Raw genomic sequence first — 26694 nt, forward strand, 5'->3', positions numbered from 1 at the left:
TATCTTAGTGATCTTAGAAGACAGCAATCCAATATTCCTGTGAGCAATTCCAGAGAGGCGGAACACTTAGACTCCTTTCTGCCTGACAACTTTAGTTAATGGTTCTTACTGCTAGTATGTGCTGTTTCACAATTGTAGGTTTCCAAGATGAAGTTTTTGTAAGTTCTTTCAGAACACTTCTGTTTTCCTGCTGCAAGTATAAAACAAAAATACAAGGCATAGTGCGGGCTTTACGAAGAGGTGCTGGCCATTAGAATGTCTTGGTTTGAGGAGAAAGATATTAAAAGCTTACTTACTGTTCTTAAAGTATCTTCTGTGAGTGAGCTCCTTGTTGTCTCATGGTGGTAAATCATCTGGGTGTGGTGGACATAGCAATTGGAGTGAAAATCCTTCAGATTCTGAAGATGGTCCTAAAACTGGAGTTCACTTGAACACCTCCATGGTGTGAATAGCAGCTGAGTAGCCAATGATACATGTCTTGTATGTGCAGAGCAAGGCTCTGAAATGCAGGTCAGTCACTCAGGAGGGAACTGGATTACACCCAAACAAAATAGTTGTCATCTTTTTTTCTTTTTTCAGTCAAGAGGAAGGAAGCCTTTAAGCATTCACTGCTACAGAGATGATCTGAATTCAAAACCTAGCTTTGATCAATCATTTGTTGGGATTGATAAAGTCTTGGAGCAGAAGAAGAAATGTTCTTGTACTGACTTGCACTCAACTGTTAGAGGTCCTCCCTTCAGGAAGGAGGACTAACTGGACAATATGCCAAGTGTGTGAAATGGAAGGAAATGTTCCACATTTAAACAAAAAAAAGAAAAAGAAAAAGAAAAAAGAAAGTAAAATTATCCACTCTTGTTTCCTCTTGTAGAGCTAATTCCTTGAAAGCTACGTTCATTTAAAGTGACTGAGCTTGATTCACTGAGCACTGTGAATCAGTGTGTGTCTTTATATCGCCCACAGAATTTCTGCTGTGCAGCAAAGGATGAGTAAAGTGCAAGACTTCTGTCTCCAACATACAACTCAAGTTTGTCCATGAATACTTGTGATGTAAGGGGGGCTCAGCACCTCTTAAAATTAGGAAGAAAAGGAAAATAGTGACTATAGTAGAAATTATCAGTTGCATCAGTGACTTTAACAGTTATGCATGAGAGATAAAATTCTAAGTAATTCAGATTTCAGATTCAGTAATTCAGCCTTCAGATTTCCAAGATTTCTGCAAGATTGCCAATCCAAATTTTGAGGAAGACAAAGAAGAAGGTGGACAGCAAATTTATCACTTAAGTTTTACTTGTTCAAAATCACTATTAAAAAGCACCATTAAATCATACTAACAGTGTGATAATTAGTCACTGGAAGATAGTAGGTTGTGCAAACAGGATATTAAGAATGAATTTTTGTAACACTAATGGCAGAGAATACTACCCCTGAGATCTAGTTGACATGACCCATTTCCTGGTCCTTGTAAACAACAGTCAGATCTTCAAAGATCACATGCATTAAGAGGTTTATTAAACTAATCTTTATTTGTCCAGAATGCAAAAAGATATGAAATTTGCCTTGTTCATGGCCTTTTACTTTAAGCAGTAATAGTATTATTGCTGTGCATAATTTAGGGAGATTCTATATCTGAAGATATTTGGATATACAATTGTTGTCATTAAATGTAAGTACACAGACTCATTTGTCCTTCAAAATATATTATAAAAAATTACAACAAAAGTACTAGAACAGAGAAGCAATTTTTCTTCATCCTGCTGACAACAGGCAGGCCATGTATGTTCTAAAACATACATGAAGCATTTTCACAGGAATACAAGTGACCCACAAAGTAGAAGTTTTCAGAGCATTGCTGTTACGCAAATGGCCTAATGTCCTTCACAATGACTTTATTGATACAGAAGCTCTAAAGTACTCCTGTGGTTTTTCATCAGCTGAGCTTTCCCTTTGAAAGAAACCTGAGATTCCCATCAGGTTCTGTGTTTAATTCCATTCAGTAAATTCCCTTTCATTTCAGTATCAAGACAGGAAAGAAACATCTCCCTTTGGCTAAGGCCGTTCTGTAGACTGCTCAGTACTCAGCCATTTTCCAAGCTTTGTTCCTCAAGAGAAACTCTTTTTAGAAAAGAAAACAAGAATACACACAAGAAGTGGATCATAGCTATGTTTGCAACCCTGAATTGCCTTCTAAATATGCATATGCAGGAGAAGCAGTAGAAAAAGCATAAAGAAATTGCACCTCCTCAGAATAAGGCACAGCAAAAAACTCTGTTACCTTTCCTACCTCACCTTAAAGTTTCTCAGAACCACCCATGTCAATAGCACCGTTCCTCCATACTGTCCTGTACATGTTTGCATGACATGTACCCCAGAAACTTTTACTTTCCCCCATTTACCACTTCCACTGAAGTGGTAGGGGCAGTGCTTATCCTGTGGGCTCACACCAGCAGCTGCACATGTTTTCTCCCTGGTCTCCTGGCTGCTACCTCTCACTTCCAGGTGGTCCCAGGTTGACGGCTTAGGGGCTACGGCTGGCCTCAGTGGCATACGCCATGTTCCAGAGGAGAATAGATCCAGAGGATCTATTTGAGAAAAGAAGCTTAACCCCATAATTTGTGAACCATTTTTTCACGTTAGCTGACTGTGATGAGTAATAATTCCTTAAGTTCCTTTACTGCCTCCTACTAACACATTAGCATCATGTCAAGGCCAAAGTAATGGCTTGGTTCCAAAGAATATAATGCGACCAGACACTACAAGAGGATATGTAATTTCTGCTAAGACATCTACCTGACTAAAGCAGTCCAGTGGCATTGTTTCTTTTTCCTCTTCACATATTTCCATGTGGTACAGCGTGTATGAATGGGTTGTCCTTGAGACAAGTGTGCTGCTTATCTGAAGAGGAAAGCGTGGTGTCAGTAGTTCAGGGCACTTGACATCATAAAATTAGCCTTCAGCAAAGAGAGTTATGAAGAGCCATGTTTAATGGTAGGGTTATATTTACATTTTGGAAGACAATTTTTTTCCCTGCTGCAACTAATTGGAATTCATGCATGCAACTCTGTTGGGGGTTAAGATGTGAAAATGTTTGAATCAGCAGTTAACTATCAACAAAACTGATGTTTCTGAGGGGAACTCTTTGAAACTTTTGGAGTCTTTCCAAGTACCTTTATAAAAGACAAGAGCGTGGTCTGTGGGGTCAAAGTACAGCTACATACCTACCTGAGGATGTGGCAAGGATGCTCATTGGACAGCCTGGTAGTCAACAGCCCCACATGCAATAAACTTTAGAGTAACTCAGTACCATATTTTATTCCTTGTGCCATCCTTACTTTTAGTCCGGTTTCTTTTACTGGCCATCTGATTTTGCCAAAGGCTATTTGGAATTCTTAAGGTCATTAATAAGTGAATGCTGGCTGAGACACAGTCCTCATTAGCTAAGGACTTTCTGTTCTTTGATGGGGACAGACAATTCTAGTGCACTTACTTCTGTGTCACTCACTAATCTGAGGGTGATCAGATCATACAGTTTCTACTTCACGGGACACAAAATTGATATGACCTACCTTAAAAAATACTTACATTCCAGTCTCATTAAATATAAGAATGAAAATATGGAAGGTAGACCTAGCAGACATTTAATGTTGAGTAAGTTCAGATTATTGAAATCCTTTAAATTCTGCAGTAGAAAAGCTTTATAATGTGATTAATTTTGACTTCAGTGGGAGCAGAATTTAAACTGTGGCACTTAAAAACTTTCAAAATAGAAACAGACCTAAGCAGAATACTAATTGTTTACTGAATTCTATTCTTTATTTCTTCAAAAATGAAGTTTTATAATGAAACAGAAATCAGGCACACAATCCTGCTGATGCTTGCATCCTAAACAAATTCTAAATTAGGTTAGTATGTATCTCCTTTTTACTGGCTTCAGCAGGCCTTTACAACCTTCTTGTATTTGTAGAATGCTGCATATTCAGGCTGTCCACTCTGTCATATTCTGGCTGTCCTGGAGATAAATAACTACCTTGTCATCATGCCAGATGAAATGATCAGTAAGCAAAAGCTAGTTCTTCACAAAAGAATGAACAGCTCCCCCGCCCATTTTTCATTCGGCAAAATCAGTATCGGAAGCATTGCTTTGTATTTAGGTGTATTTCAAATGGAAACATGATGCATTTCTCCTCAGTGACCTTTTTACAGCAGGAAAGTGAGATTTAAGTGAAAACTTTAAAAACCCCTCTAAACTTACAATAGCAAGCTGAAGAACCACAACTTTGACTGCCATTGTTTAACTTCCCTCTCCTTCCTCTCTGCTCCCCATCTCTCAAAAAATCAAAAGAGATTGAAAAATAATTGAGGATTGGCCAGCTTATAAGCGGGTTAAATGAATGACAAAACAGAGTTATCCACTAGATAGGAAATACGATAACAGTATCTGTACAGTACAGTAAGTGTTCTGATATTGGAGGGATCTCTGCTTGCAGGCTTATAAAAGCTAAAGTGCTGTTGGAAAGGAGTAATCACTGCTGCTTCACATATAAGAGTAGAAAAAGAGTAGGTGTTCTCCAAAACCTAAAATGGACAAAATATATGTTTGGGTTATTTTGGTTTTTTTTTCAGTCTGAAACCAAACTACGTTAATATCCTATATTCTGCCTCCTTTAAGCGTCAAAGAGGAGTTGTAGTGTTTGTACCTTATACTGTGTTTTTGCACACAAAGGGTATTCTCTGTATAAATTTCAACCTGGTTTGGCTTTCAGTTATGTGGAGGGACGGGAGGGACACACATAAGGAACTCTGGGCTACTGCCTTCCCATTTGCTGTGCTTGTAACCCTTCTTTCCACATGGCAATAGATCTTGGATGTGAAGGACTTCCTCTGTGAAATGTACACTATAAGCAAAGGCTAAAAAGGAAATTAAATTAGGATAACCCCATGTCCCATTTACAAAATTATACTGAGCGTTCCTTTTTCTGTACTTCCTTAAAAGTAATTCTGTCTGTTGGCATCTTGGCAGGACTACAGAACTTCCAAATGTTATATTGCCATGGATCATGTTAAGTCAAGTGGTACATAAAATTGCTCTTTATTTTCAATTCTGTTTATATATTTGAGTGCTGCCTTTCCATTTATTTATTTTTTTCCTGTTTTTCTTTGTATTTTTAATTTGTGTTTTGTTTTATCTTCCTAGTTTCAAGACCTCCCTGAGTGATGTGGGCATTTTAATGCCACTAAAGTCATAATAACTCTGTGTGAGATTTATTATTGCAGCAAGTTTTCAGTCTGTTTCCAATTGTCAGATGTAAAGAAAAATTGTTTCCAGTAAAACACATGAAGTAAGGGAGTAGTTTGCTAGATTGTGGATGGCTTCAGTCTATACTGGATTCAGCTGGATGCTTTGTTACTGTTTACTTCATATTTTCATCGTGTGCAGAAATGGATTGCAGCTAGCAGTTTAAGTGTGGATTAAATAAATAAGGGAAAACAAGATAGCACCCTGAGAAGTTGGCAGACCTGGTTAAGGAGCTAATAACACTTTCCACCTACTGTACCTAGGTGGAGGATGTTTTACTTGCACTCTCCCGCCTACTGGAGGATGCCATCATTGTTCCTATTCTGCTGACTGTGAACAACAGCAGTCCCCTGCTTCTCCAGCCGCTCCAGATAATTGTTTTGATGTATTGCTGGATGGACGGTATTTGCACTGCCCTGCAGTCCTGCTGATACAAAAATGCCTTTAAGATCCTGCCTTTCCCATCCTAATCTACAAAGGAAACAGGAAAAAGGAACTTAAACTCCCTGTACTCAGACAGCAATGAGACTGTTCCAGCCTGCGCCAGTGCTCTGATTTCTTGCCTGTGACTTGTAAACAGCGTACCATGCAGGACAAGAGTTACTGCTAAAGGTCTACCCCGGAGAAAGGATACTCCATGAGCGACTGTAAGAACTGGATGGATATACTTTGGAAAGTATGGACCCTCTAGCACACCTAGTTCTCTATGGATTCAGCCTGTTGATTTCAGGTAAATTTTGTCTTTAATTGCTGTAACGGACCTGTCATGCCTTTCTTTGTTTTTCACACAGTATGCACCTACCTTTGACTGTCTACCCTTCACTCCTGTGTTTACCTTTACTGATTTAAGTACTCATGTTTGTTTCAGTGAGTCCACTTTTCTGTGTAGAGTTCTTAACAGAGGGTGAGGGCAGGACTGGGGACAAGCAACTGGGAGTGATTTATCTACATGTAGGATCCACTGCTGCAGCTTTTTACTTTTGAAGTTATTTGTTGACACATGTTGCAGCAGGGGTTTTTTCTGTCTAATGATACTTTTTTTCATACAGTTAATAACTTTGAAAACTTTGGTATCTTTCCCTAAGAAATATGTTCTAAATACAGAGTAAATTTCAGCTTCTTCTGTGACTGACTTTATGACTAGCTGTGCACTTGATGTGTATAGCTATTGCAGTATCTGATTTTAGCCAAGACTCCACAAGTGAAATTTAGATGAAAGGCAGTGAACAAAAAAGAGCAAAAATACAAGATTAATTAAAAACACTTCAAATACAGTTATATAGTATTATCAGCAAATGTCATTAGTCCAGCAAGTCAGAAATTATTATAAGATGTATCTGTAGAAAGGTATACAGAAATATTATACTAATTCAAATTTAGTTTGCAGTAATTTCAGCATCAGTGTTAGAGATACATTGCTGAACCTATCACATGTAGAGCCCTGAGGAAGACTGTCCTCCTGCCTTCAGATTCAAGGTTACTCCACATTTGAGCATAGCTTTTACAATCCTCATTTTGATTTTCTAGTCAGTTTCTTCTGCAAAAATCTGTAAAAGAAAAATACAAGTCACAGGATAACCTTAGACCCTTAACTCACCTTTGGCCATTGTATTGAGATACATATAGACTGTTCCAGTCATCTTACAGTAAAAATGTAATGTGCTTGTAGAACTGTAAGTTGTCTTGTAATCAAAGCCAGAAAGTAGCAAGAAAAGGCAGAAGTCCTCGTTTCCATGCAACTTTCCTCACAATTGCTTTGCACAGATCTTCTTGATTAGCAGCATGCTAACAGCTGTTAACAATAAAATTGTGAATTTGAGATGTTACTTTTGGCATCTATAAAAGGCTAGAAGTTAATGCAGACAAAAAAAAAGGGTTTTAATCTGTTGAAATCTGTTTGGAAATATTCTTATCCAGCAGTTGCTCTGATAGGCTGCATATTGTTATTACCAAATCCTCTTCTTTGGCTTCTAATTCTTGATTGTTTAGCTGCACATGGTTTCAACCTATTTACTCCTCAGATGACTCCCAGATTTACACTTTTTGGGAAATACCTGGTGCTGTAAGCACTATGGATGGAGAAGAAAATAAAGTCCAGTTATTCCAACCTTTTTCCTTGTCCCTCCTGTTTCTCTGCATGGTGTCATATACCTATTTGACACAGACAGTAACGATGTTCATTAAGTCACAAGTACAGGAGAAACAAGTTATTAGCAGAGATAAGCTATAAAAATGTGGAGAGCACAGACAGCCCAGCACCGATGATCTGCCAGTCACTGCATTTTCCACAGGGGCTGACCAGCGAGGTGTGTGCTGTAGTCACACCCATCTCAATAGATCTGTCAGCTTTCCCGCTTTTGTTTGAGAATGATATCATGTTTCCTGGGGCGAACAGTGAAAGACAATGAGAGCCTGCTTTCCTCTAGATACTGCAGGCGGAGTTCGGGAAAGCAGGAATGAATTCCCTGAGCAGGGGAGGGTCTACACTCAGCACAGACACTGAACTGGCTTAACCTTCTCCCAGATGATTGTGAGCTTCTTTGGGTGTGTTGCTGGGTAGGCACAAAATTCACTCCACCCTTTTCCAAGGTGAAAACCATTGACTTGGCTCCCATTAGGAGAAATGTCCTTTGATTTAATACCTTTTTTTTTTTAATATCAGAACTCCATTAGCAGCTAGAGCTAATGATCCATTGGTAGGTAGCATCCAAAGTACATAGAAATGCCCAGTTTTGCACTCTGTGCATTCCATAGCAAATATTCAATTAAACTGATAAGGAGTTGAATTTAATCCTCCTGGGATTCTTCAAACTGGACTGAATATCACCACGTTTTTTTCTTTTGGTTGTTTATGTCCCTGATATTTTGGAGTAGCAAAATTATGCTGACATCTACCCTGAAGTATGGATTCAAATGCCAAGCTTGTGGCTAGGTTCAGTCTATTAAATTCTGACCAAAGAAGAGCTGCAGGTTTACTTATTCCTCTAAAGGCAAGGAATGAATGTCAGAACTTGCATTTTGCCTCAGAAATGCTTCAGGCACCCTCAGGTATCCTCAGATGGTCTACAAATCAGCTTGCAGTTTCTCACAGTGAGCCAACTCTCAGAAATGTTCAAGTGTGAGCCTTATTTTAGCAAGATGATCACCACCAGTAAAGGACTGCTGAAAACCAGCAACCAGCATCAATTACAGTTAACTTCAAGAACATTTCTTTGACTCTTTCTATCAGGAAACAAATATTTTGTCAAATGTCTCCATTCTCCAAAATGGAATTTTCTGTGCCATAGTTTTTCTGTGCCAATAATCTTAGATCCAGTGACTTTCCAAAAATACAGGATTTTTTTTCTGATTTAGCTGATGGACACATATATGGTAAAAATCTCAAAAGATTATAATAGCCTTTTTAGAAAGAGTTAGCAGTGGAGCAAGCCAATGCAGTAGCATTCAATAGCTTTCTATCATCTATATTGATGGCTGAATTTTTTTGGTATCAGTAGATGCTATGAAAAAAATTGAAATTGTCATTATTATGTGACTCATTTTCAAATTTGGAAGGTTGAACCACTTTAAACATACATTACCAGACACACATGCACCTTTACAAAGCTGTAGGCTTTTCCAAATGACAAGTCAAAATTTTTAGTTGGATTGGACAGTTCTAACTATTCTATTTCAAGACTTTTATTTTTCTTTTGAAGCTTAAATTAACCAAAAGAAAACCTGTATTAACCAATGGCTAATCCATGCTTGCTACAGTGAGCAGTAATGTCACTCTTCGCATAATTACAGGGATAGGCCTCTGTGAGCATCTTCAATTAGGCTGTTGTTAGATCAAAGTAGCACCTGAACTTCAGTGTGTTGTATGGCTGAGTGCTGGAGTTTTGAACCTTACACAAAGAAATGGAGGAAAACCACTTCTGACCTTTAAATCTCAGGTATTTCATAACTATAACTGTGAGGTTTTAATATCAGGTATTTGTTACATGACCAGACATTACACTGATGCACAACCTTTCTGACACTTAATTCATACTAATGTGAATTAGAGGAATTTTAAGCAAATTCACCGTTTGTTCCTGAAGTGTATTTGATTTGTGACACCCTGAAATACTGTGCCTGGTTCACACCTACTGAAATGCAGAGTAGGTCTCAGGAAGCTTGTGTTCCCAAAGGTCATTTCAACAGCTGGTAACAGTCAGAAGTGAAAAAGGCATTTACATCAGGACCAAAGGAATTGAATCTGAAAGGTTTAAACTAAACGACACTACATTTGTAAATATTAACATGTGCTATTGTTTTAGATACAAATTTCATATACAGAACATATATGTTGCATATATGAACACACATGCATTATATGGTTTTCATACTTAGCCATAATTGGAGATGGACAGATTCCTTTTTTGCTGAAGTTTTATCTAAGGGAAAACTGAAATTGTAATATTTTGCACAGATTGTCTGATACCCACAGGATTTTTATTTGGAAGCCTTCACTGTACAAGAGGGAGAATAGAAGTCATAGATTCTGATTATCACTGAGCAGCTGTCTCTAGGGCAGTGGAGATGCCATTGGTCCTTCATGTGCTGACAATGAGAATTACTTGGGCTGGAAACCAGCTCTGTATCAGTCACATACATGAGAATGCTTGACCCAGAACCAACTCCTGGATGAACAAAAAACCTGTTCAGCTCCTCGGAAGACCAAGAAGTCATGGTGGTATGAAGAGTGCCAGGTAGGCACAGGAGCAATTAATCAAAAATGGATGCACCTACTACTTTGTGTGAAACAGATTTAGCTCCATGGGCAGGTCCCTCTGTAATGTAAGGTCTACTTGGGAGTGAAGGGATGAAAATCTTAGAGAATCTTCCATGTAGAACTGCCCTCCAAAGACAGTCTCTAACCTGTGCTGGTAGATCATATTTAGGGTGCTGTTCCACTGTGGTTTCAGTGGAGGCACACAGCAAAGAACAATTTTCTATAAAGATTTTAAAATGTTGATTGTTTATATTACAGATTTGATAACGGTTCTCTAACTGTTTAAGCAAGGGTCATATCTTAAAGAAGTTAAAAAGCTATCAAAATACATTTTGTAATTCATCACTTGGAACTATTGACCCCTTTAGGCTGATATTTACTAAGCTCTGAAGGGATTTTTGAAAGTTGCATTCAGAAATGACATTTCTCTTTTCAGAAATGCAAGCTTTTTACTTCAAGGCTGGTATCTTTTTCTTGCCTGCTATTTATTTATTTATTTCTTTTTGATGCCAGCCTGACTAATGAAGTGGCTTAGTTAATTTCTCCTTTGGCATGTAACAAGCCTTCATTGACAATGCAGTTCCAACTGCACTTCTGATTGTGCTGATGATCTTCCCATGTGTTATTTCCTGGCTGTTCATCACAGACAAGCCACTGGTCAGGGGCCCTGGCCTCCTTAGTCACAAAGTGTGCTTAGCACCAGAATCACTTTCCAGCTACTTTACTCAGAAAACTCAGTAAGTGGCAAAGTGAGGGTGCCCTTCAGTACAGTAGTACTACTGTTCCCAGTAGTCTGTGCTCACACACAGCCAAGCTTATGCTTATTGTATGGATTGAATAATTGTTTATTTGTGTTATTTTGCCTTCTTCAGCTTGGCACATGCCCACAAAACACTAAACATTTGCAGTAAAAATACAAGCTTCATAATGGAACTGACAAGGGCCAGCCTTGTTATGGGCATATTTATTTTGAAGTGCACATGCACTCTTGATGATATGATACCCATATTTTTCTGGCTGCAAATTCAACCAGATGCACTTGAACTACAAGCCTATTCTACTGGAGCTTTCCCACATTCTTCACCCTTTTCCAGCATTTTCAGCATTACCTGGCATACTGTCAGCTAGTTATTCAAATAGCCATTGCTGCTGATGCATTGTTTTCCATTTAACTAACTTGTGGTCAACCAAGAAATCATGACAAACCATGTTTTGGCTTCTTTCTTATTTTGGGGTACACACACACATGCACACACACACACAAAAAAAAATGAAAACATATTTAGTCATATTTAGGTATGCCTTTCCTCCTGGTAACCCCAGTTAAGCTGGAGTGCTGTTTCTTTTCTGGCTTTTTCATCTTAAAAGATTGTTTTGACAGTCTGTGAAACAACTGACATGCAGAGAAAACAAGAAGGCAGTGGCATTTTCTTCAGCTGCACCAGAGGCACTCAAAGGCAGATGGGCAGATACCAAGATAAGTGGCCCTCATAGCTTTCAAAAGCTGTTTGGTCTTCCCACTACCACTGAGTAGCAGAGTGATAGCCTGTCAGTAATTTTTTATCTCTCATTATTTTCATAATACCTTCTCCCCATGAATATTCCTCTATTTCTAAAGGCACGTGGTTTTGGTATTGGAATAGTGAAGAAACCCACAGCTGCACAGTGCATCATGTAAAATACAAGAAGATTCTTTAGATAAACAACAAAAAAAGGTTTAACTGGGAAATAAATGGTTGTTAGCTCATTTATAAGATGTTTTCCAGGAGCATTTCTGTATTTTTTTTCGTCCTTGCTGTTCTCATTTCATGGTAGAGAATCTTAATTTCTTAGAACAGTAATAACGTCAGCCTTGTTTTCCTGTGGAGGAATGAGCTGCCAGCAGAGAATCTGACTGACTGGGAGAAATTATCTGAGCTGCTGCTGTCTTTGCATTCCAGACAAAATTTCCAGGACACTTAAAGATCACTTAACCCATATAATGAATATGTGGTTTCAAAGCCCCCCATATTATTTACATTTTTTTCCAGAATGAACGAAAAATAATATAAGTGTTCAGGGCTCAGAAAAAAAGAACAAAATTGTCAGATTCTGGTTTGGTGTATGTTCTACTCTCCCTATGAAAAATACACCTAAACAAGTAATGTCTTGGGTTAGTTTCTGACTGGCTTTAACATTAAGTAAGGAGTACTTTATTTTTTTTTCTTTCTGGAAGAGAAGATGTGAATTTTGTCTCTATTTTATTTATTTCTTCATATTTCATTTGCATTATTTCCAGCTTGATTATCTTCCACATTGGCTAATTAATTAATTTTTAAAAATCATTATGTTTTCAGAACTTTCTCAAGAATTACTCAATTCCTCAGCAGAATTGCTTGTATGGTTGCCATCTGTATTCCTAAATAGATTGATTTAATTATTTTAATCTTGTACATTGTTTTACACAAAAAAAAAAAAAAAAAATGGAGAGGGTAGAGCTGAAGCTATAACTACGAAAGAAGACATTGAGAAATACTGAGGTTTAGGTTATTTAGCAAGTTGGATTTGTTCTAAATCAAAATATTATTTCATGCAGGAGTGCTCATTGTTTTATTTTAAGAAACTTGCAGGAAGAAGGATTGATGACTTAAATGTTTGGGAAGTATGTTTTCACCAGTCTTTAAATGATTTTTAAATGCTGCAGTATTGTCTGCAACCAACTGTTCCACTTTCAGCATAACACCAGAACTAAGCACAGATTCTACTTTTTCCCTGCCAATATAGTATCTATATGCTTTATATTCCTGTTCCCAGACACTTAATAGCAGGAATAATTTGTGTTCCAAACTATAGCAGTAGAAGAAAAAACAATACATAAGTATGATATATTACATTTATTCTCTGTTTCACATGGTGAAAAATGGAGTGGAATTTACTGGAATTTTCTGCCCTTTTATCTTCTCTTAAATAATTAGTATTTTAAAAATATTAATCTTTCTGCTTACCTTTTATAACAGATCTCTTTCCACTCTTACACTCCAAATGCCAGAAGGAGGAGTTCTTCTTACAGTTACTTCAAGCACTCAATAAAAAAGCTCTACAAATATAAGGAAATAAATACATCTTTAGGTGTGTTATGTCTAAACAATTTGTTTCCACTACCAATCAGTATTAACAACTAAAGCTTTTCCTCAGAACTCTGAATTCTCAATACCCCTTGCAAATATGACCTGTGTCCATATTATATGTGCTTTGTAGGACAGTGAAATGTGGTTGTCCTGTGATGGAGCTAACAAGTCTGTCTGCTGGCTGTGGAAGAGGAGTGTAAGCCATTGTGTTGAACTTTTTTTTTCAAATAACAGTCAACTTTGCAAAGGCCTCACTCTAGGTAGAAAATGCCTAGAATTTTCCCATATTTTCCTGGAGACTAGACAAGAGTTAACAGAGGAAATCTGGAAGTATATGCGCAGGGACTGTCAGAGGAGAGACAACAACACTTTTCTCCTAGGAGTTGCTGTGTGTACTCATCTATGGCATTAAACTATCTCAGGTCAAGACTGTCACATTTACTCACGAACCCTAGTGTCTAGCATCAATAGTGATCTAGAGCAGTGATATTTTAATTTTTATCAGAGACTTGCTTGTTCTTTGAGTCAAACTACATCTGGGATGTGTTCAGGGAATTTCTGAGAGCTGCTTTGTTCAGCTGATCCTAGCCGAATTTTGCTGGTGCAATGCAGCACAGAAAACATGATGACTGTGCCTGTATGAATGGCATTTTTTGGGGAATAAGAACACACAGGGACTACAGACACAGCATGACAAATCTATTCTCTGTTTACCAGAATTTCCCCAGATGAATATCATAGAATCATACTATAATTTTAGTTGGAAGGTACCTTTTAAGGTTATCTAGTTCCAGTCTCACTGTTACGGACAGGGACACTTTCGTTTAGATGGCTGTTCTATCCAGCCTGATCTTGAACATTTCCAGGGATGAGGCATCCACAACTTCTCTGGGTAACCTGTTCCAGTGGTTTACCTCCCTCATTGTAAAAAAATTCCTTCCTTATATCTAATATAAATTGACTCTCCTGTTGTTTCAAGCTATTACCCCTTATTCTATCACTACATGCCCTTGACAAAGTCCCTTTCCAACTTTCTTGTAGCCCCTTTAGGAACTGGAAGGTGCAATAAGGTCTTCCTGGAGTTATCTCTACACTGAACAATCCCAACTCTCACAGCCTTTCCTCATAGGAGAGGTGCTACAGCACTCCAACATCTACACAGCTTCTTCTGGATCTGTTTCTACAGGTCCATGACCTTCCTGTGCTGGAACCCCAGAGCTGGATGCAGGGTCCTAGGTGGGGTCTCAGCAGAGCAGAGCAGAGGGGCAGACTCCCATCCCTTCCCTGCTTCCCATGCTGCTTTGGATGCAGCACAGGATACAATTATCTCTCTGGGCTGCAAAAATCTGTATTAGAAAAGCTATGAGAGATACAGCTGAGTATCACCCAGAAAGAGAGAGGACAATCCTGTAATTCGGAGTGGGACAAGAGGATCTGCAAGTGTTTCTCTCCATTCATTTTGCTGGGCTATAATCATTGTGCTGTTATTTAAATTTGTTTAGAGGATGCCATTTTCACTGTGATGGAAAGACTCAAAGCACTGCATCACTGAGAGTGATGTGTCATAAATAATTGGCAATGGGTGTTCCTTGCATATAAATTTCCCATTTACAGCATTAGCCTTCTGCAAGTGCTTTATCTTCTCAAAATCTATTTGCACACACAGCAAATTGCCTTCCTGATGAGGTCCGTTCTTCAAGGACCAGGGCAGGACTGAAAGAACTTTTTCAAGGCAGCACATAGGATTGTCCCCTGCTGCCAGGATAGGCTGCTTCCTGTCTCTATTTTTTGTGCTTTTCTCAGAGCTAAATTCTGTTGTCCTTATTTGGTTCTTAACATAGTCAAAGCCTTCATTAACATCTAGGATGTGATTTAACTAAATTTTGCCAGACTAGGTAAGTTCCTTTCTAGCAAAAACAATTGGTTTATTTGAAATTGTATTACCATAAAGATATGCTGTAGGAATCTCCATCCAGTGGAGTCAAAGAAAGCATTACTATCACCTATTGCTAAGATGCCGGGTTTTTTTTTTTCTTTTTCAAATTATATCTAAAGCATAGCTTTCTCAGTGCAAAATTTTCACTATTTCAATTTCTGCTTGTGATACATTCCAGCTATGAAACCTTAGCTGCAAAGTCATGCTTGACATATAATTCCATACTTATGCATAGACACAAATTCCTTTTAGAAGCAGAAATTCTTTTCATGCTTCTCTGGGAAGAAACTCCATGTGTGTTCTATCTGCCTCATTGAGGTGTCTGGGCTACTCTGCAGTGTTTAATATGACAAAAAGCTCCCTATCTTTAGACAATGAGTCAGAACCCTGTGCATTCACAGTGACTAGATTTTGATTAATCCAGAATATTCTCAAGTTTAAATAAGCAATACATCTACATATTTGATATGTTTATTGCATGAATTTTATTACTATGAGGAATAAGATATGCAGCAAATGCCCCAAATCTGGTGGAATGTTGCTTTGGATATGGATCAAAAGCAGCATGACAGATGTTCCTCAAAATTCAGACTTCTCCTACTGCTTTTTCTCAGAGTATTAAAAGGTTGAGATGCAGGGGAGGAAAGAGATGTTATTTTCACCTTTCAATCTTTGGTGGGAGTTGGAGGAACAGAGAAATGCTAGGAAAAATTGAACTGGAGCCCTGGATGACCAGCTGTCCTCTGAAGGACACCCTTGGGCCCACACCATTGCATTGGAAAGGCAGTTGCAGCTCTGTGCCGTACGGATGCTAGGCAGAAATATCAAAATATTTCACTTTGCTTTCTAACAGTAAGGCTGACCTCAACAGAGAAAATCATGTCAAATTACAGAATTTAAATCCAGATTTGATTCTGAGTTTCACAGAACTTTGAAGAAGCCAGGATCTTGGCAGTTTGTGATTTTAAGAACATCTCTCCCTGGCATGTGATCCTTGCTATTCTAAAGTGAAGCTGCTCACAGAGATTGTTGAACTACATTTGCCTTTGGCTAATGCCATATCTGATCCATAGCAAAACCACAAATGTTTCTCATATAAAACTGAGAACTTTGAGACAAATGCCCCATAAAACAAATGTGTGAGTTGACCACATTTTCTATCACATACCTCTTTAGCTTGGTTCAATGGATTTACGTTTGCAATGTGCAGCAGGATGAACTGACTTTGCTGACCTGCACGTTTATGCAGTATTTACTTTAATGTTCGTTGCAACCTTTCCAGAAGGTTTAATTTCTCCATTATGTAACTGCAAGTTATCTGGGCTGGCACATGAAAGGGTGGTGGCTATGGAAGACTGGTTGGGTGTGGTGAGTGTCAATGTGCTGTCAAGATACTTCAGTCCCCAGAGTGGCTGCTTGCATTGAAAGCAGAGGAGGACCTCCTCCCTTGGCCCAGAGCACTGCAGAGACACACGCAAAGCCTGCAGTCAGCACTAAGACCTTTTGACCTTCCTTATCTAAGACTATACCCCTTCCTTCCCATCAGAGAACATTTGGAAGCCAACCGGCACTAAATATTAGGTCTGTCTATGTAAATTCAAAATATACTTGTATCCAAATCAGGAAAATAGATGTGATGAATAAAAGAAATCAAGTATTCTTCCTGTTTCAGCTGGAAAAAATGTTAGTGTTTCCCTTCTCCTTACCCTGAACTTAAAAAATAAAGGGAAACGCCTATTATTTGCCAATTGTTCATTATAGGAGAGCTGAATTTCCCTCCAGTTATGCACATTTGAGCAATTAAAACTGTGGCACTCTGCTAGAGGATATTTTAATTAGGCTTGTATCTCTCATTTTCAAAGAAACTTTAATCTTTATGTGTTTCTGGCAGTCCTATTGATCAAAAGAAGCAATTTTGAGTGATTTCAACCTGACCTCACTTAAGGAGTGGTGCTAGCTTGCTCTTTGTTTTTGCATAAGTTGCTTTGTGGCATGGGTCTTGCCAGTGTCCGTTAGGGCTTCAAATATTTAATGAGATTGCCTATGAAATCATTAGTCCAAATTCATAAAACAGCTGCAAAACAATACCCCAAACGTGCAAAGTATTACCAGCTCCTATAACTGAAAGTCATAACTTCTGTACATTAGTTCATGTGTACTAAATCCATGTAAAGGAGATTGAGGAAGCACTATTAAACTGACAACCTTATCATCCACGAATTCTGTTACTGGAAAAGCACCATACTTGAGGCATTTATGTGCATGTCCAACTATGCACTTATCTATCTGCTTTGTCTACCTATGGTTTTCCTTGGGCTTCTACAACAGCTTTTGAAAGAAATTCAGTATGTTTGGAAGACTTACTACCTTTTCTGAGAAGAGCAAATTTCCATCTGTTTGTGTCATAAAAAATAATTTCTCAATTCATTGTAGCAGAATACTTAATGTGTGTTCATCCAATTTTGCACAAAAGCTGCAACACCAGCCAGAAGAACCCTGAGCACTGGGTGACACAGCTTACCTGGTGATTTGATTGGTCACATCGAATTCTGCAGTAAAATATTTTTCATCTGAAGGTTTTGGGTTTTTTTTAGGTAAAGTAGAAGCGGCACTGGACCTCATACTGATCAACTCCTTCCCTCTGGTGGGCAACTCTGAGACATCACTTACATGTGTCACTTCCAAATGGCGTTCCCGTGAGTCTATCACAATAGGCCGGGACCAGGAGGATGTGGCAAACCAGCACCGAGAACCACTGGAAGTTAATGAAGATTCCAAGAGAGCAGCAGCCAAAACAGTGGTGTGGAAGAGGGAACAGGCCAGTGAAACTATTGGAGCATATTACTGTGAAGCGAAACTCAAGGATGAGGTGACAAGGATACGCACCATGAAGATGCCACTGGGAGGTACAGTATAGTGGTCAGATCTGAATTTGCCATGGAACTGCTTGCAGACTGGCAGCTATCCCTGGTTGACACAAGTGGGCATAAACATGACCAGGAAAGGCAGTCCTGAGTCAATAAAAATAGACTTGGTTCAAGGTCCTGTTTTTTTTTTTTTTTCCCTACAGTGCACAGAAACTAGTTGGTACTAGGTGCTAGTCATTTCCTTGTGGAAGTTAGTCAGACATCTGTAAGTATTCTGCCTGTGTCTGGCTACAGCCAGGAACACAAAGTTAGTCAGCAATTAAGGTGGCCTCACTGACCCCAAGGAATAACATACATGGCAACTCCTGCACTGGGTTTCTTGCATTCCAGACACTTGATTTCAAACAGGTTTCCATTTAAAAAGTTTGACAGGTCTGAGATGTAGATAGCTAAACATCACAATTCTATTTTTCTTCAGGCAACCAGAGCCTAGAAAATAATTGTCGTGCCTAAGGTTTAGTAAAACTACAGATCAGCAACACTGGATCTGCATAGTCTGTGTCGGTGTGAAAAAAAAAAAAACCAACAAGGTTGTTCTCAGCATTGGAAAGGAAATGCAGAGAAGTTTTCCAAAATCTGAGGTTATTCGCAAAAATCCACTACAAATTTCATTATTCGTTTGGTTTTAGTTTTAGGCTATGCACAGTAGTAAAAGCAAATGTGGCAGGGATATAGTGGGGCACAAAGGTGAGATTTCTATGATCCCTTAAATTGTATTTCCATATGTTCAAAATTTCCGCTGTTTCTGGACATCATTAGACTTCTGGGACAATTTCCAAAGCAGGGATCACCATGAACTACAGAAAGGCTCAAGAAATTTTGAGTAACTTTCTGCAGCGAATCACATTTTCAAAACTGAAGATTTTAAATAGATTTTACTGTACTTCTAATGTTTTATGTCATGGCAACTGGTCTGTAAGAAGACTTGACAATTTAATCTTCCTTTATAAGGTTTTAGTAAGAGCAATTTTTGTTGGTGGTGTCTCCTGAAATTACATAACAAATTTATAAAAGAAGATATTTGTAAGACCTGCAGCTAGTGCCTATTATTTCTTTGAACATGGGTAGGTTGGAAGCAAGCTGAGTAGGACAAGTACATTTTTATTTATTTATTTTATACATATTTCTGTTTTCTCTGACCAAATGTGGTCTTGGAAGGGTTGGATTGGTCACCAAGAAACCTCTGCAGATGCAGACTGACAATTCCATTGTTTCAAAGGAGTCAGCAGTGAGGAGGAGATAAGATAATAGTCCATGGAATGTCAATGTGACCCTGCCTGTGGCAGCCTGCCAGCAAGCTGAGCACATTTCTAGCTGTTCTGTTGTAAAGCAAAATGCATGGGTGGAAGAATGTCTTATGAATCTATCAGTTCTTTCCTCTTAGTATCTGTGGGCCTAGGGGCAGAGAACTTTAAATAATCAAACTTTGATGGCTTCTTATATGACAGATGTTCTAAACAGAAGTAGCATTCACACAAACAGTTGGTAGGTCTCTTGGATAAATTTCTGGTCTTGAATCCCTTTCTCAGATTTTGTCTGGAAAACATTTCACTAACAAAATTCATACTAGCAAGTCCTCAGTGAAAGCATATAATTAATCATATTTGAGAAATCAGGTGAGAAAGAGGTGCATTAGAAGTTCTCATAGCTATTAACATGTACAGAAAGAGGAAAGAGAGGTTAAGGAAAGATTGTGAGGTTTGGCAAAGCATATATATTTGGAAAACAGACCTTTTCCTTTTATTGGGGAAGACCTTTTCCCTTTATTGGATATTTATATATCAACTTTATAATTGTTGTCTTCATAATTTTTAAAGGCAGAATGTTTTTCAACAGCAAAAATTGAGTTGAAATGTGCAATTTCCCATTAGCTACACCAAAGTCAAGGGAAGAAGCAGCACTTCTGGAAGCCCAGCCACTGTTTTGCATCCTCATGGCAAAAAACTGGTGAAACACTCACTAAGCATTAATCATTTGGGTAGGCCCACAGTCTTGGTGGGAACTGCCATCTGCCTGATGATATACCTATTATAAAATATGAACATACAATGAAGAATTCTGCTGTGTAGTATGGAAAGAAAACAGGTTTTTTTTCCTGATTACCATCTGCTATTCTGAAAAAAAACAAGTCCATTCTCCTGATTTCTGTATACTGGAACATTATAGTTGCACATGTGATATTCATACATGCAATGAGAGAGAACAGTTTATGCTTTATCTTCTTATGGCGAGTGATCCTTATACTATGTAAGTACACATCTCTAGAATAAAACACCACAGAATGTTCTTCTTCTTCTAGTTGAATACAGTTTATTCATTTTTTCTACACAATAAATATTTATTTTCATATATGTGATTGAGTTTCCCCACAGAAACTCAATCACAGAGCTGTCAAAGGGACAATAGTGGAAATGCTAGCAGTAGAACATTATGGCACTTGTCCTGCAGCTCAGTTCATTATGTCTCTATAAGGAATTGGCACACTCAAGATGTGAAATCATGTAATACAAGTCACAATCTAAAAATATGTTGGAACTGAGCCCAACAGGGAGTGTGGATTCCTTTCCATTACAACAATACCCTTTAGAAAAGTCTTGTGGTTTAGCCTAACAGGCACAGAAAAATAGATGGGAATACAAAAGTTTAATATCTTGTTAAAACCATTAGTATTGTCTCACTAAATTTGGTCCAAAAAGCACTGCAACTAAATCCCTTAGGATCATCTGTAGCAAACAATTATTTTTTTTGCAAAAGCTGTTGAATTTTTTTTTTCTCAAATGGATAATGATTTTTCACTATGCGCTTGTTACTAATAAATCACTCCTAACTTGGGAGCCTACGGTAAGCAGGAATTGTTTTCAGTTTTTGTTGCCTGTTTCTAATGAAATCTTATTTCACTATTCTATATTAAAATTCTCTGTTTCTCTAAGATGTAAGTGTATATATGGGTATTTACATAAAATGACAAATGCATGTACTTAATGTGAAGCAGGAAGACTCCTGCTGAAATAAATTGTATATAACTTACAAAAGAATGAAAACATGTGGCAGAGTCTCACAGTATAACCACTAGATCTGCACAGGGGATGGAAATTCCATTCTGCAAAGAATTCCGAATTTTCAATACTTATCTACATCTATAAACACCCATAGAAAAACATTAAAATGTAAAAATTTTCAAGGGAATAATATCCTAGGAGAGAAGTTGGCTTGGATTCATAAAAATGTCTTCATTCTTGCTCAGATTTTCTTTCTTTAATTTTGTATCATGTAATAGAAACATTTTGATTTTTAACTTAAAATTCTATTTTGTAATGAAAATATCAAAATGTTCTTTCTTTTATTGCAAGGATATTATCCTTTTTTACTCCCTCAGATTTTTCAAAACAATATTGTGGAAATCATGACTTACAGAATATCAGCCTCATACAAACTTTGTTGTAGCATCTGTGTGCTCATTTTTACAGCTCTGTTACATATAAAATATGACAGAAAGTTTCTTCATAATTTTTTTCTCAGCTTTCTGATCCCATCTCTGTGTATTTCTTTCACGCCAAATTTTATACAGCCACAAGCTACAATTTTTTTCTCCAACTGTTGGTATGAACCAAAGGATATTTTATCAACAGTTTTGTACAAATGAACCAAGAAGGGAGGCATGATTCTAGGTAAAAGGCAATTTTTTATTAATAAGTTGTCTAAAAGTTTATATTAACTGGTATATATGTTCCTTAAAAATATTTGCTGTGAAATAAATGTAACTTTAATAGAAATGGAGCCTCTGCAACTGCAGAGCTGTCTAGGAGCATGAATGGCTTTTCAAGGGTTCCTTTCAGCTGAAATTCAGGTGGGTCTTATTTCAGAAAAGTCCCACTTGCCTTGCTGGGGAAGCAGGTGGCAGCAGAAGGAAAAACAAGGATGGATGGACTCACATGGAGGAACTTGCATAGGAGAAGCCCTTAAAGTGAAAAAACTTCAAATCTAGAAGGAGCAAAAAGATTGGTTTAAATCAGTATGTCTCTCCCCTGAGTTGTCTAAAAGGGAAAGTACAGAGGTACCAAATTCTCAGTCAGGTAAGGAGCTGAAGAGTTAGGAAGTCAAATTTGGCTAATTTTAGAAGAGGTTTTTTCCCTGTATGACATATAAATGACAGTATGGCATAAACCCTCAGAGCTAAAAATTAACCTGAGAACCTGAATTTGTCCTCAAAACTCTTCACAACTTTCCATTTGAATTTTCCAAGTAAATGAAAGGAAGCATCTTTAACTTCTAACTTGTTTCAAAGTAATGTGGTAATTTAAATTACTATTTTATTAGTTTAAGAAAGAGCTATTTCTTGAGTTTTTTTCTGTTCATTCCCTAATTATCTTCTGATTACATTTTTCACTAGTACAGATAAAGAATAGCCAGAAATATTGGGAAAATCCTTCTATCTACTGCTTTCTTCATTGCTTAAATCAAGATATATAAACAAATGTATAAGTTTCTGTTTAAGCAGGAAAATGAATTTCAATTTCCCTGCTGGAAAACTGGCTGACCTACACCAGTCCCTCACATAGAATTTTTATTTTTAAGCCATATTTCCAGGTGAGAATATTTTGGTAAATGTAGCACAGCCTATGAATATGATTTTTTTCTCTTTGGTTCTTACTGCAATCCAACACTCTGTATTACCAGAATTTGGTGAACTAACACAAGTGCAGACCTACTCCATCCTACCTCACCTATCTCACCTCACCCAGCCCTGCATGATTGTGGGCATTACAAAGCATTATAAAGCTTAAGTAAAAGAGAACTGAAATCACCCTAGGTATTTTTTTGCCAGTGACAGCTTGTTCCCTGCAATATAATTTTCAGTACTTTTTCCAGTCTGCTAAAAAAATGTTTTCAGAGATAGATTTGGGAACATGTTTTACAGAGAGTTGGAGCTCCTAGTTAGAAACTGTTTCCAGTTACTCAGCCAGAAGTCAACTATTATTTTCGTGCCTCAGGTTCTAGTGGCGGTCTGTTATTTCAGGGTATAGGCAAGTCCTCTGTCTGCCAAAAAACAGGTTGAGGCTGTTAATGGTAAAGAACCACTTTATGCTCTAAAGAAGTTGAAATGTCAAAATCTAAGTGAAGCTCATGCTGTAAACCATTCCTAGCTATGAGGAGGGAGATGAGACAGAGACTGCGACTGCTATTTATCATATACTTCTGTTTTCAGCTTCGTTCCACCCAATGGCATTAACTGTTACAGCAAATAAGGGAGAGCATGTGAATATCTCCTTTGTCAGAATGGCATCAAAAGAAGAAGATGCAGTGATCTACAAGAATGGTATTCAATCTTTTCTTTTCTCTTCCTGCTTTCATTGTTTTAGTTGAGTGCCAAGTAATTCTTTTAAAGTTATTGCTGCTGTTACCCATGCTGCCATGCAGCTCTAGCAGACATCATTCCAACTCTCTGTTTATGTTTTCTCTTTGTTTTTTCTTTTACTTTTTGATTTCCTTCTACATCTCTTCATATATTTGCCTGGTTGTTTGTTTTTCTTTCTGGGCCACTGTGAAGGCCCAGTTAGTGTATCTTTCATGGCATTTCTACTGCTTTTCAAGTCATTGTTTTCATTCTTCGAAAAGCTTTTTGAGGCCATTTACCTTCTACAATGCCCTTCAAGCTAAGAAATTAATCACTAGTACTCTGCCATTAGGAAGAAAAAAATATAAACAAAATCTAATCCTTATTTCATTCAACTACAAGAATTAGTCAGGTTATAAGTTTTGTAACACCAACTCTTCTTTCTATCATGGCACCTAAATCACATGTTATCACTGTTTAGCTGTGTGTTACTCCTGCTTGATGTTTGGAAATCTGTGTAGGTTGTTATCTACCTCCTGTAGAAATGTACAAAAAAAACTCACATTGCTTTCATAATCAGAATGTTAAACCACAACAAATTATGATTGTGGGAAGCATATTTAATATTCTGCTCCATCTTTGATAGTCTAGCTTACAGCGAACAACCAGGAAACAGGGAGTAAAAGAGAGCAGGATGAGGTAAGGAAGTATCAACAACACACTGCCAAAGAACTCATATAGTGAGTCAGCCTCAACCCCAGTTACTGATTACCTGGAGCTCTTCAACAGGCTGGAAGAGTTAAGTAGATGAAAGGTGTCTTTTAAAGAGGCAATAGGCAAAGTAGCCTTCCACAAATACCTGTTTCTTTGTACTTCAGAATTCAACTATGTCAGGGCACAGAAGACAAGTTTGCTGTCACGTGTCATTTCAGAGTCCCTAGGAAAAATTTGTGATCTCCTGTCACCAGTTTCTCAGAAAAGAACCAGATGAGATGTTGGAGCAGGACTGCTTACATCATGGTACTCCCTTAGCTGTGATTCCATCTGGAAATTCAGCAAAAATCTCAGATTCTCTCTGGACAGTAGGTCAAGTTTTTCGGCTGAGTTTGATGTTGAAACAACATTTCTGTGAAGTCCTGGTACAGCAGCTGGAAAAGAAGAGAAAAGGCTTCTCCTACTACATTTAATTGTTGCAGTTTTTCACTTGAGTTGTTTCAAGAACTACTTCCCCCTTACAGAATCTCACAATGGCTGTCTAGACCATGAAATGGTTCTGCTGAACAGGACCGCTTTCAGTCATTGGCATAACATCTTGGAAAACAAGCCATAAGAATTGAGCCTTGCTTAGCAGACTAAGCATAAGGCTTTCATAATGCTTTGCTCTTAAGTTTGTTATGCAGCTTGTAACTCAGAAGAAACATTCAAAACACCCCACGGTTTCAAAACAAATCCCTTTCATTATTTGTTCTTTTAATTTGGCCCTGTTTTCAGGGAGAATAGTTGTCATGTTCTGTCATGGACTAAAGTGATTCACAGCCTTTCTGCTGTTACGATCCTCAGCAAAGTTTTAATTTTCTAGGCTGCCTGAAACTTGGCAACAGTCAAATTGATAGTATGTATGGTCGCAGGCATCAGAGGTCCTGCCTGATGCTGTTTACCTTCTAAATAATTTAAGAAAAGTGAAAAAAAGGAGAAAAGTTGTTGCATTTTCAGTGTGACTGTAAGAGAATGTGGAAGATGAGGACAATTTGACTCATGAGAATACCACTGGTAATGGTCATTCAGCCATTCGAGCTTGCAAATGAGAACATGATCAGGCTGTCTGGGTTGTTAATGTGAGCAAGTTGGGATATGCAGATAGGAGAAGTCCAGACGGAGACCTTTATAGCAGCCTTCCAGGACTTGATGGGATCTTAAGGAAACATAGGGAGGGACTTTTGATGGTGAAAAGACAATGGGGAATGGCTTTTATCTGAAAAAGGGTGTGTTTAGATCAGGTACAAGAATAAAATTCTTGTATCTGAATGTAGTAAATTGCTGGAGCAGGCTATCCGTAGAAGTGTTGGCTACTCCACCCCTGGAAGTGTTCAAGGCCAGGTTAAATAGGCCCTGAGCAACCTGATCTAGTGCAAGTAGTCCCTTGCATGGGAGGGGATTTGAAACTGGATGATTTTTAGCTTCCAGCCCAAGCTATTTTAGTGAGTCCCATAAGGACATGCAGTAGTCATAAAATCACAGTCGTGCTGTGAGGGTATATTGGTGGATAATTTTGTTTCACAGTGTGGATGAGCATGTGCACAAATATTTTAGTGAGAGCAAGCAGGACCTGGCATTAACCTACTGCAGCAGTCTTGCTCTAATAGACTGGAGTGGAAAGGCTCTTGTGGGTCCTGAGGTTCAATGGGTGCAGCTTCTCTTTGACAGCAACCAATGTTCAAATGTTGTTACTTGGTGATCCAGAGGGATGGAAGAGGACCAAATACTATTGTCTTATTTAGCAAACATGTATGACCAAGCACAGCAAACTTAGAATAAAATAAGTAAGTTCTTTGGTGAAAAAACCTAGAAGAGACAAAAATGTGTTAAATCTGGGAAGAAAAGATAAAGCTGAGTTCTTTCTGCTTTGGTCTCCTGATTAAATCTTCATGCTAGTCAGACTAAGTTGGACCTGCTTGACATTTGCTCTTCAACTCCATCCACCCTAGAATCCTTATGGATTATTATCCCTTACTTCAGAAAAGACCAAGAAACAAAATGGACATTTTAACCACTAAGCTCTTAGCAAAACTGAGTGTGAAGTTGTTTGTCCTGTTTATCTACTAAATATCCTCAAGATCCATCTTCTTTTTTACTTGCACCTCTCCAGTTATGGAAAACTAGTATAGATAGAGTTGTCTGAAAATTCATAATTAATTTGTTGATTCTGGTGCTTACCTTGCCCCAACTGTCCTTCAATAAGCAATGCAAGCTCATTTCTTTATTTAGAGGGTCAGTGATATCTGTCTGTGGTATTTGTGTGCTCCTTCCTCAGGCTCCTTCATCCACTCTGTGCCCAGGCATGAAGTGCCAGGAGAACTGGAAGTCTCCTATCCTCAGGTTCAACCACAGGATGCAGGGGTTTACTCTGCCAGATATATAGGAGGAAACGTTTTTACTTCTGCTTACACGAGGCTTATTGTAAGACGTAAGTTCCATCAATGTGTGGTGATGATTAATAGTCAAAAGATAAAATGAATCTGAAATTAAATATACTGTGCCCAAATAAGGGCCAAAATCTTTCTTGCCGTATGGTCCCATCAGATTATGTCAGAAGAAAATTTTACCCAAGGATCTTTGATTC

The 26694-nt window shown here is 38.0% G+C and overlaps 1 protein-coding gene across 1 annotated transcript in view; it reads left to right on the plus strand.

The window, feature by feature from the left end:
• The window catches only part of TEK (TEK receptor tyrosine kinase), a 46872-nt gene that overhangs the window by 938 nt on the left and 19240 nt on the right, over positions 1-26694 (plus strand). Inside the window, exons 2-5 of the mRNA XM_062513883.1 lie at positions 5557-5695; positions 17687-17998; positions 23226-23336; positions 26386-26538. Of these exons, the coding sequence (XP_062369867.1) occupies positions 5557-5695; positions 17687-17998; positions 23226-23336; positions 26386-26538 (715 nt within the window). The remainder of the gene's footprint in view (positions 1-5556; positions 5696-17686; positions 17999-23225; positions 23337-26385; positions 26539-26694) is intronic.

This window comes from Cinclus cinclus, chromosome Z (genome assembly GCF_963662255.1).
Source record: "Cinclus cinclus chromosome Z, bCinCin1.1, whole genome shotgun sequence".
NCBI classification, from domain to species: Eukaryota; Metazoa; Chordata; class Aves; order Passeriformes; family Cinclidae; genus Cinclus; species Cinclus cinclus.